Source organism: Chamaea fasciata, unplaced genomic scaffold, assembly GCF_029207755.1.
Source record: "Chamaea fasciata isolate MVZ Bird 193981 ecotype frontalis unplaced genomic scaffold, bChaFas1.0.hap1 SCAF_2, whole genome shotgun sequence".
NCBI classification, from domain to species: domain Eukaryota; kingdom Metazoa; phylum Chordata; class Aves; order Passeriformes; family Sylviidae; genus Chamaea; species Chamaea fasciata.
Window position 1 is genome coordinate 75267967 of NW_027094087.1, and position 12610 is coordinate 75280576.

Consider the following 12610-nt stretch of genomic DNA (forward strand, 5'->3'; position numbering starts at 1 on the left):
GCATGCGTGTTTACACGACTGAGTCACAAGAACAATGTTGAATAATAGCACAAATTAACTGCCACACCAAGCATGCTTGGATTTGAGCAAAAGCTTTAATACTTAAATTGCTTCTTCAGAAGCTGCCTTCCTAAAATCCATGCAGATTCCCAGCAACTGCCATGTGAACACGTTCATCACTACAGATCTAAAATCTATTCCAGTTTTACCATTAACTCCTTCTGTTCATTGCACATTTCTGTTCACAAAGGAAAAGATCTGTGCACATGGAGACAAGCAGAAGCTTTCTTGGTTAACAAATTCTTTCCCTTGCACTGCATCTAAACAAGTGGCTGTTACTGAATGGGTAAAAAACCCCAAACATTGTTACATTGCCACTGATTAATTTTTAAAATACACACCTTTAAGAAAGAGATTTTTGTCACTCTATTGTCTGACCCTGGACAAGTCCGTTAATCTCTCTGTGCCTCATTTTCCCTTCTGTAAAACAGGGATATTAAAGACTGCCACCACAGATGAAGAACTACTCAAGCACTAGGTGTTTTAATTATTGACTCAAACATCAAAAACGTAGAAATAATGAAAACCAAAAATGAAATAGCTTGATTCTTACCCATGCATATGGCACACGCAGGGAAAATACACATCTATGGTAAGTGTTCTACAAACAGGCTTTATCATTAAAAAAAACCCCTTGGAATTTGAGAGAGAACTCTGAATGGATCATTATTTGAGAAAAAGCCCTTGAACATTATTTGAGAAGCAGCACAGTAAGGATTGAAGACTACCACACTGGTTACAAATGAAGAGGTCTACATGTTGTTTTGGTTTTGTAGTTCTCATCTCTCTTCATATCTGGCCATGCAATGGCAATGCCAGGCTCAGTATCTCAAGAAAACTTCTTTTGAAATATAACTTGAAAAAAAAACCAGTAACTCACTTAAAGAAATTTTACTTATCCAAAGAGCTAAAAGGAACACATTCAACAGAAGATGCAAAGAAAGACGCCTAACAAACCTATGCATATGTGTACAGAGTAAAGGAACACAAAAATATTTCCAATTAGATGTAAAAGCCTTTTATAAAGTCATAATGTTAAGTCAAGCATGGCTAATTACACAAGAAACAGAAAATCTGGATGCAAGAACTTGCCTCAACAATCCCATCAGAGACAAGTCTTGGTGGGGATTTTTAAGACAAAGTTACAGAAAAACAAACTAAATTTGTCTGACAATGAAAAATTACTCCAAACTCTTATCTCCACAGCCTAGAACCTTGCAGCTGGAAACCTCATAGCTGGCATCAAAACCACCATGATAAATATTTCTTCCCTTCTCTCTCAGTTCCTTCCCCTTTTTTCTCTCTGTGTCTTAGTGATGGAGGAGAGAGCAAGATCTTTGAACAAAAAACTTCCAGAGCTTTCTGCTGCAACTCCTGTATCACCCCAGTAAGTCACACAGAGAAGGGCTAACTACATCCCCTTTGGAGTAAGCTCAAGAATCTTTGGAGTCCCCAAGAATCACTGCAGGAAGGCAAAGCTCAAGTTTCACAATTCTATGCCATGATCTACAGCAAGGTAGCTACAGAAATAGTCACTCTTTTACTGGAGTAAATAGTCACTCTTGTACTGGATAGCTAATAAGCAGCAGACATTTTCAGCATGTTTGGAAGACAGACCACTTCAAGTCCATAATCTGGAATTCAGACATCTCACATTAGCAACTATAAAAAAAAACATTAGCAAAGATAAAAGAGATTGCAAAAAACATCACCAGACGCAAGCTGATACTCTGCCTCCACCCAATAGGCACATTTTAAAATCCAGCACAGAAAATAGCTACAACCCAAAACATGCAGCCTTACCTGAGGGAAGAAAAAAGCCTCCCAATGCAGGTCTGCACAGGAAGAAGAATAATCAGAACTGCCATTCCTGCAAGACATGATGGGCCTATTTCCATCCAGAGAAGTACTGTAACTGCTACAGCTTGAAGTGGTCCAGCCCACAAGAAGTGCAAGAAAATTGTTACCTAAACAAATAGTTAAGAATCAAAAATTAGCTTTTGATCTTAGCTAACAAATTAAATCCCTAGCAAATATCTAGGAAGCACTTCTCCCTGTGGCAAGGCCAGGTTGGATGGGGCTATGAGCAACCTGCTAGTGGAAGGTGTCCCATCCCATGGTGGGGGGCTGGAACTAAATGGTCTTTAAGGTCCCTTCCAACACAAAACATTCTGTGTTTAAGAAACAACTAGAAGAATGTTCATTAGGAACATCTAATCACCAGTTTTAAACAAAACTTCCTTAATTCCAACCCCACAATTTCTTCAACCCTTTGGAAAGATCTGTAAAGTACTTCTTACTTGATCAAATTTGTTCACATCGTTTGACAGCAGGTTTACTATTTGACCAGTGGTAGTTTTCGCCATCGCTACATTACTGAGACGAAGTGCCTAAAAAAGTCAGAACAGACCCAAATTATCACAGCTTAGAGAGCACAGCACACCTATACACACAAGACTCAATACACAAATATAGTACCAGGGCTAAAGCTGAAGGCACATTTCAGCTTTTGCATGAGAGCACTGGGGCCTTAGATAAAATGAGGTTTAGACTAAATATCCTAAACAAAGTCCCAAAGAAAACCATATTAAAAAAAAAAAAAAAAAAAGGTCCTGGGAAGGACTGTGAGAATGAAAATTCCCTAGCTATCTTCATGTCTGAAGTGATTAAAAATAGGAAAATACCAACACAGCAAGCCACTAAGCAAAAGAGCTGTAACTTTCCATGTGCATTGTTCTCCTCCTCACTATTAGTGTCTGTACAAAACAGGAACAGAGAACTCCACCTGAAGGCCAGATTAAAGTCAGAACAGTGTTTGGCCAACTGCAAGAATTCTGTTTTGAACACGTTATCTGACAGAAGGCAAAAAACCCTCAAGTTATTCATTTTAGACTATCTTTGCAAATCAGAGTGTCCCTTTACAAATCACTAACTCTTGAAAAACAGCAGTATGTCTGAATAATATTCAATGAAGTTTAGCACATGCTATGAAAAACAACAAGAGTAAACTATCAAGTATTGTTATACATTAATAAAAAAGTTAGTCAGTAGAAATTAGTATGCATTTATAAAATATCCTCCCCCAAAACATCACATCTGAAAATATGCAGTCTGAACCTTACTGCAAAGATCCAAACTGAAATTGCTCAAAAATACTGGTAACCCACCCTGCTTCCTTCTATACCTGCTACAAAGAAAACACAGGTTTGCAGCACAAGTCAAAAAAACAAAAACATTTTACAAATTTTTCTGTACAGAAACAGTTCACTCCTCAAAAACATTTCACATTTTTAGGCAGTGCACATCACTTCTCCCTCTCCAAACTTTTCTTGTTTACCAATAATCAAACCTGAAAAGCACTGATTACTTCAAAAATACTGTTCCACTATTTTGAAACAAGTAGAAGAACATCAGCCATCAGAATACTATTCAAAGCATAATTTCAAACAAGTTTCTTTACACTCCTTGCACCTCACTTTTGTGTTAGAAAGATATTGTTAACCACAGAGAGAATCCCAACCCCAACTTCGTTGAAACCAGCAGGCAGAAACTTAAAAAATTCCACTATGAAATTCCTCTGACATTTCAAAAAGTAAATCTAGGATACTGGGTATATGAAAGACCAGATTTACTTATTTTGGAAAATTATTGCTTCATTCGCTGTCTTAAGCCACATGTCTCTCACTCACCCGAAATCCCTCAGGCTGCTGCCTGCTGTTATCATGTTTGCTCCACACCACACACTAAGGTAGGTAAGCTCTGAGAAAAGCTGTTAGGAATCCACAGATCATAACAACAGGAGTTCACATCATGTATGTTTGGAGACATTTCCCATCAGGATGTGTTTACAGCACCTCTTGTACAACACTGCCTGAGGTTCACCTGAACCATCAGAAGACCATGCCAGTGTCTTGCTAGTGGCCCATGGCCTGGGTCTGTCTTGGACCTGCCACACAATCACCTTTCTAACTTCTTCCTACCTACTTCTACACAAGCAGCAAAACCAGTTTTAATATGACTCTGATACAGTTCATGTTGACCAAGACAGTCTCAGGAGGAACCACACAAGCACCTGAGACAAAAGGAGGGCAATCACCTGTGACTGATTTGTCTTCTCAAGGAAGAGGCAGCCATTCCCATCATCAGTGGCAATGCAGTTTTCTTGCTTCTTTCTGGGTTTTGATTCTTTTAAGTGAAATAAGCTTTGCATTTTCCTGGCTGAATGGATCTGCCTTGACTGCAAAGTAGCAGTTCTACTTTCATAATCAATTTCTACCAAAAAGTCCTGTTCTGGTACCTTCCTCTTTTTACATCTGATACATAGCCCCATATGAGCTGAGGAAAACAAACTCCATCCCAGCTAAAGTCAGTACACCGACTTCAAAGAACTTCTAAAAGCTAAGTCTTGAAAAAAAATAAAAACCAACAAAAACCAGTTTCCCAGAAGTAGCCTTTGATTTCAAAGCATAAGATTCTGGATCATCATGAGACAGATTTCATTTTCATTTTTGTTATGAGTTTGCTACGTACATCTCTAATACTTCTTACTGGTAACAAAACTTCTTAAGAGTTTGAACATAGGGTTTTTGCAAATTAGATTTGAACTTTCCAGGAAATGAAAAAGGGTCTAAAAGTTAAGAATTATGAACGCTTAAAGTCCTCTATTAAGAATGTTCTCTTACCCAATCTATTTATCCTTACAAATCCAAGATTTTATTTTCTACACCAATTAACAAACTCTGCTAAAGTGCTGGTAAATAAGCACCCAAGTTTCTTTCAAAAGCCTATATGACGTTAATAAGAAAATATGACCTATTTATAAGCAGCACATAATGCAGACAAATTATGAAAAAGGTTTGTCAATGTTCTGCTGTTACTTCAACCCTCACCCTCAGAAGTAAACATGGGGACAGATTAATTTTCCATTTAATCCCATCTCTAGAAATAAGGGTGCATATTACAAATATTACTTTTCCAAGCTTCTAAGCCAATATCAACTCAGTCACAAACACCATCACTATACACATTTTTCATTAATTCTGTTTTGGTAATCAGTTTGGTAAATTAATACCTTAGAGAGATGTATATATACAAGAAGCATCGTGCCATGTTAGAGCCAAGTTCCCAGAGGATCCTTTCCAAAGTATCAAAAGAGGGAGACAATAAATATGTGTATGAAAAGTAAACACTGCATTAAATGGGGACATTTTTACTCTCCTCACTTTACTGCTTTGTCCAAAAACTTCACACGACCTGAGCCAGTAACGCAAGTGTTTGTGTTGATGGTACCTATTTTAATGGTTAAAAAATTATGTGTATTTCTTTACATTCCAAAGAAACTATAAACTTCTTTGCTGAGGTCTGAAATTTCAGGTCACTATTCCAGCAGCACTGAAGAATGAAACATGGGGCATTTTCCTTCCAGCATTCTCAGCAGAGATTTCTTGCTCGGAAGCAGACAGACTCACGGTTTGGGTATTGCCAACAGCTCCAGAAGAGTGAAGCAGACATTTACAACTGGGTTGCTTGCTGCCCAGAGCACATCAAGGAGAGTATTTCATCCTGGATGTTGTTCAGCTCCTTCCTGTAGGTAAAACTCAACTTCTCTTGATCCACCTTCCCTCTGACAGCAGTCTCAACTTCATCTATAGTTCAGGATAGCTATTTCTTGATCAGGACACAGACACAGCCAAGAAACCATGCCTCACTGAACATACATCCCTTCTCACATTTCACTGGTTTTAGTGGAGGGCCACACTACTCCAGTACACAGTAAAACCAGTAAATGATAATAAAAAACTCTTTAACTCTCTGCCTTTGGGATTCCACTTGATTCTGAACTGTGTCTCCTCTGCCTGCTCCTCTCTCTCTTCGCCCTCAAACAGGAGGGATACTAAACGTAAAGATGCCAAGTAACTCTGCCTGCCTGGAGGGGCAAGTAGCAGTTCCACAGAACTGCTGCCACACCCAGAGAGAGCGTGATGAATGCCCCAAGGGAGGGGAGCAGCCTCTAATCTGCAAAGGAGACAACCTACTAGCTGTACAGCATTGATTGAATAAAATATAAATAAATCCCACCATTAACTGCAACAGCGGCAAGGGGAAACCTGGACAGCAAAGCAAATCCCAGGAGACCGAGAGTGCTGCAGCAGATGGCGATATCCAAGCACCACGTCCTCCCCTGGGATCAAACTGCAAGGCTGAGTAGCTGCCAGCATTCCCTGGGAGCTCTGTCCCTCTCCTGCTCTACACAGACACCTCCAACAGCTCCAGCACACAACACAGGAGCAATGGGGAGGGGCTCCTCTCCAACAGCAGCAGGAGGCAAAAAAAGCAGCTCTTCCAAGACTTTAGGGCTATTTAACTCACCACCTTCACTAGGTAGGCCTGAAGCTGTCATTCAGACACCTCAGCACCAAAGGGAGAACAAAGCCACATGTACACATCTAAGGCCTGCATGTTCCGCATGCATCAGGTCTCTACAAATGAGTAACTTCAATGGAATTGCAAGCACGAGCATATTAAATAACTGCATTTTTAAACTCCCCTAACAGAACAGCAGCCAAATACAAAATACAGCTGTGAACAGGTTTGCTTACCTTCCGATAAATCATGTGGCACATAGCTACCCTCAGCTTCATGCCGGCCCGCTGTACATGATAGAAGTATAAGTGGTGCATTATAGCCAGAATAAGCGTGCACACAGACAGAGCACCTGCGTAGCAATAGGCAGAATTCAAATCTTCCTGATCTGAGGGGTCATTGTTTTCAAAAAAATTAATAATTTTTCCCAAAAAAATTGGTTGAATTATTTTGAGGGTTTCCTGAAAGAACAAGAAGGGGGAAAAGTATTAGAAATTTCATATCACACCATGTTAACCAAGTCTGTAAACAGGCAAACAAGAGCCAAGTACTGCCGCAAGTCATATCCCTTACTATTTTGTCTTTATTGTGCTCTAAAATGTCAAGCTAATTTTATCAACATTTAATCCAAAAGAAACATGTTCCACATTAAAATTTAGCTGAAACTTCAGAAAGAACTCTCTCAATTACCAAAAAAACCCTTTGATGTTACAAAAATTGCACGAGTATGTATTACACTTCCATTTTTTGAAATACCATGTGTCCTTTAGAGCCACTTACAGAGAGCAAAAAAACCTCTTTCTATTGGGCACCCCACTCAGACACCACATAAAATACAGATAAGCCTTACAAAGCAAGTCAGTGATTTGCAATGTCTCAAAAATAATGCACTGAAATGAGCTCTCTGTGCCACTTCCAAAATCCTGCAGTTATGACTCAGTTTTTCAGTCTCTACAGGGCTATAGCTCTGTTTTACCTTTCCGAGAACATTACCAGGTTCCCTGAGCAGTCCAGGATGAAGTCACCACTACATGTCATGCAATCTAAGAGGACAAGTTTGACATTGCTGTTAACCAAGAAGTATGTCCTCTGACATTTTACACCACTTACCTCAATCATTGTGAAAATTCCAAAAACTAAATAGGATTTCCAGTAACACAGAATGATGGCTTTTGTTAAATGTGGTGTTTTTCCTCTCTTTTTTGCTTTTTGCACCTCTTTATCCCAGTACCTGACAAACAAAGTGCAAATATGTTGGGAGGGCAAAAGTAAAATCACAAGGCAATTACCTACAATAAAACACTTTCACACTAACAGCCAGATTGCCGTGATCACCTTAATAAAATCAGAGTTAGAGGTCATGTCTTCTCATTCATATAAACACTTGGTACTTAAATTATAGGCCTGTTTGCTCTTAATTAATTACAAACAATTAACCACTGTTGACTGTTATCACCCTTGACATATTTGCTGATGAGGGACCCTCCCTTTATTTCTTCTCTCAGTTCAGACAGTCCCCACTCACCTTAATTAAGAGTGTATTATCATATGATCTCCTGACCATGGACTAAAGTGAGGCAGGACAGTGTCTTTATTGATCCACATGCTCTGTACTACCCCAGAGAGGTTGTGATGCCCAACCCTTTCTCATGTCTGGCCCTGTCTTTTTTCTACCACATGCTTTGATGAGGATTTTGTCACCCGACACTCCGCACATCTCTCCGGAGGCAAGGATTCCTCAGCAGAGTGGCAAAGACCTTTCCATTACCACATCTGCCCACAAGTAGGGCAAAATCCGTTCACATAAAACCAAAGACAGTAATAACAAGCATGACTTTAACAAGAAAGTATCACAATTTCAGCAGACTCCTTCAAACACACTGCTGTGAGACAGGATCCTCCCCTTTCCTTCTGAAGGCTAAGTGTTTTCTGCCAAACCTCTGACCTTGATAGTTTGAGGGCTGAAATGAGTCTAAGGCATGAAAGTCAATTATTTTGCAACAAAGCACAGAAGTTCAAAGTATACAGATAAGAACACTTTTTTTTTTTTTTGCCCTCTTTTTTTTTGTTACAAGAATTACAGAGTTATTGTCTACATGCTTTGAAAACAGAAACTATCAAGGTTCTGTGGGGTTTCTTGGCTTGAGAGAAAAGACAACTTATGTAGGCAGCTATTTATGAATTATATTCTCTGCATCTTGGTCAAGTACACTAAAGAATTAAAAACCACTCGCTTCTTTCTTCTACCATTTCCCGACTCATCCAAGAGTGTGCTTTTACTATAAAAATCATTGGAAAAAGTCCATCTTCCCCTACACCCAAGTCCCTTAACTACTTCATGACACAACCATAGAATTTGGCAAAGCTCTCCAGCTACAAAGACATTGAAAGCAGCAACTCCTCTGAGTTTATCACCAACCCTCTTTCTTTAGTTAACTTATCCAGAGCAGGATGATGTCAGACCTGGTCACAACCTTTCGCTTCTGGATTCTTTTTGCTTTTTGAGGATGCATCAAAACTATCAAACTATCAGGAAAGTCCATCTGCTCTGCCTTCAGTGTAAAGGCAAGAAACAGAAAAGACACACTTTCTTAATACAGAGGCCACCTTTCACTAGGAGGCATCTTTTCCTCTAACTATCTTTAGCAGACTATTTGGAGACAAAAATCCTCTCTGTTGCAAGGTTTACGACAATTTATATAAATAGTAATTATTTGAAGATATTTTCCTACTAAAATACAGATCCCCTGAGTCCGTAACACTACAAACCAGTGTACAGTTCATAAAAAAGTACTCAAAACCAAATAAAAACATCTCCTAGATACATGCTTTTATCTGTCCAAGGTTCTCGCCCACTTTACCAGTGAGTGGCAGATTTTCAACATACATATATTTATAAACACACATATACTTAAAGGGTCACTTAATTCAACTTGCACTCTAAACAAACAAATGAACGAACAAAAAGAAAAAAAATATATAATTTTTTCCCCACTGTCTTACAGAGCAATTTGAAATTTCCACAGCTATTTTATCACAGCCCAGAAGAATCATATATTTATTAAGGATTACTACCATTGCAGTTGATGAAAAGTTGTCTTTTGCAAGCATTCTGCAAGGTGTCAAATTAATTATAAATGACATAATGGAAATACGCTAATGCAGCTCCATTATGCGCAACCTGAAAAAAATTAAAAAGGGTCTATGGTAAACAAGTTTCTCTTAGTTCTTTTTACTCTAAATTCCTCAGCATTTTTAACCTTGTTAAACTTTGCAATAACATCTTTTAATTCTAAAACAGAAATAACATTTTTACCTTCTCCAGCATTAATACAATAAAAGAGAACAACTGTGCTTTCCAAACCAAAGTATTCTACAATTTTTCTCCTTACCACTGCAATTCCTCTCCAAGCTTCTCTGAGGAATCTTCTGGCAACACCTTATACATATCATCTTCTTCAAGCTTCCGTTTGTGGCCGATAATAAATAAGGGATTCAACCACCTAGTGAAATACAAATTATTAGTAAACTGATCAGCAGACCAAACAGAGTAATTTCTTAAAGTAATAATTTAATTATTTTACCCCCTTCTTTCTTTCTTTCTCCTGAATCATTCGACATCCAGACATTTCACTGCACTTTTATCTAAGAATTCTGTCAACCCCCATCTTGCAAATGGGAAAGCACTTCCCACTTCCTAAATCTCTTTATGCCCACAGCATCTTACTCCCAGGCATCCAGACAGCCAGCCCTTCCTGGCCCTAAGGGAATTGTTTTCTTACAGTGTTTCCTTACACTCAAGGAAAAATAGCATTCTTTTAAATATTAAGGAAAAAAACAGAACTTAATGGAACTCTTAAAATATTGACAGCTGTAAATAAAATTGTAATGCACACTAAAAGACATTTTTTGAAACATTTAGTTGAGGAGAAAAGTAGCTGCTGTTCAACTGACATCTTGACAAGTATTAAAGGTCAGTAATTTAAAGACAGTGACTGAAATTTAAAAATGGGAAAATACTGGATTATTACTGTACCTTACTAATGTTTGGAAATACAACCAGATGCACACTGACACAGTGTGTAGGTTCGAAAAAGGAAAACACTGTCTTAACAGCTCAGTTTCCTTAGTGGAAAGATTCTTAAAAGCTCAGTATTTTACAAGAGCACTTTGGAGATAAATTGAAATAGCAGTACTGTAGATTTGTTGAAAAACACTGTACTTTGCTAGATCAAATAGGTCAACTCTCAGGGAACAGCAAGACTAGATTTTTATGCACCTGGATCCTTCTCCAAGCCTGAAACACATCAGGGAAGCCCAAACAGTTTCAATTTGGAAGCCTTGTGTTCCACAGTATGTGTATGGCATAAAGCACAAAAGTGACCAAGTTGTCCATGAGATGGAGAAAAAGGGAATGACACATGCAAAGCAGGCATGGCTTAGTGGGAACAATGGAGTTAGGGAACTTGCAGTTCTCCATTTAGTTTCTCTCTCTACTGAATTTGTGATACTTTGTTTCCTGGAGACATGGATTTTGGCTCTAAGGCTTTTCCTACAAGTATTTTCTCAACTGGTTAACACCATCAAAATCAAGAAGTTAAGGATGAATATGTTCTGGAAAAAATAGTCTTGCACTCAAGGCAAGCTGTCTGTCTGATCTCAATTGCCTGTGAAAGTCCTTAACTGCTGCTTAGTTTCTGATACTTAATTATTCCCCAAGTACATCAACACAGTTCTAAGAAGAACGTGTGGTGTACTAGGTGTATTATTTTCTGGAAGACCTACATGTGAGATTCCAAAACTGGGGTGCTTTACAGTAAGTGTATTTATTTATTTATTTATTTATTCACAACCACAACAGTGGTTTTGACTACTCATCAACTTGCCCTACATTTCTTGCCAGGGCATGTTCCAATCAAACTGTGTATACACTGCTTACAAGAAGGTTGATGGCTAGTTTTAAAGAGGGTAGTTGGGCAGGCAGAACTCCAGAGAGGAGGCTCAGACAGTTTCTTTAAAGATAGCACTGTTGTAAAAACCTTTTTCCCAAGCTCCATGGCACAACTGCAAGTAACAAATGGGATTATATAGTGTTTTTCCTTCACTATTTAGCATGTTAGCACAGTGTTTTCATGACTCATTCAAAAAACTGAGTCTCTGTTCTTTGAGTAGCACCTTTGATGCCTTACAGCCCTTTTTAAACTCTTGGAGTGAGTACTGAAGATTCGTTTATGTGAGCTGTTAATTCCTAAATGTATGTTAAAAAGTACAATCAGAAACAGAAAGTACTTGTCAGACAAGTCTGTTGCTTGGACTTTATGGTTAAATAGCATCAGGGCCCAAATCACTACCACAACTTCCCCACAAAAGGTCCTGACAAAAGGTTACAAATACCAATTGCTCCAAACAGCAGCAGAACTTCTGCCTGGCTTGACACAAGGAATCTGCTCCATTGAAACAGGTCTTCTTTGGCCTCAGCTCTTGCAGCTGACCACAGGTGAAAAAGCAGGTATGCGGCAAATAACCTCAAAGTCATTCAAATAATTTCTGCCTGCTGGATGAGATAGCCTGTTTGCTGTAGGACAAGCAGCTATGGGAAAGGTCTGCAGACTTCAGTTGACTCCTGAGGCTGACATCCAGTGTTCCTTCTCTTGCAACATCAGTATTAGCCTATCATGCATCCATAAACAAGTCACAGGTCTCCTTTCAGACAGAGGCTGAAGTTATCTTTCTCCTAGCATGAGAGTCAGGATGAGGCAGCCCTTTCAGGAAAATATAAGAGATAAATCCTTCTCCCATCTATGGAAATGGTTGTGAGATTTCACTGGCTACTGCTGCCAAGGTGGTGAAAACAAAACCAGTTCTGACATTTAACAAGGAACATAAATAGGATGTTTATTCCAGAATCACAGAAAGGCTGGGGTTGTGTCAGAAGGGGTATCTGGAGGTCAGCTGGTCCAGCCCCTGCTGCTCAAGCAGGACCACCTACAGCTGGTTGTCCAGGACAATGTCCAGACAGCTTTTGAAGATCTCCAGGGAGAGTTCATAACCTCGCCAAGCAGCCTGCGACAGTGCTCAATCATCCTCACAGCAAAGAAGTGTTTCCTGATGCTCAGAGGGAACCTCTTGTTACTCAGCCTGGGGCCCCACTATCTCCGATCCTACTCCTGGACACCACTGAGAAGAG

General features: G+C 39.1%; 1 protein-coding gene across 1 annotated transcript in view; it reads right to left on the bottom strand.

Annotated features, from left to right (window-relative positions):
* The window catches only part of ABCC4 (ATP binding cassette subfamily C member 4 (PEL blood group)), a 142565-nt gene that overhangs the window by 119326 nt on the left and 10629 nt on the right, over nt 1-12610 (bottom strand). The window contains exons 2-6 of the mRNA XM_066176356.1: nt 9816-9926; nt 7534-7654; nt 6660-6884; nt 2361-2450; nt 1864-2027 (exon numbers count right to left, since the gene is read on the bottom strand). Coding sequence (XP_066032453.1) covers nt 1864-2027; nt 2361-2450; nt 6660-6884; nt 7534-7654; nt 9816-9926 — 711 coding nt within the window. The remainder of the gene's footprint in view (nt 1-1863; nt 2028-2360; nt 2451-6659; nt 6885-7533; nt 7655-9815; nt 9927-12610) is intronic.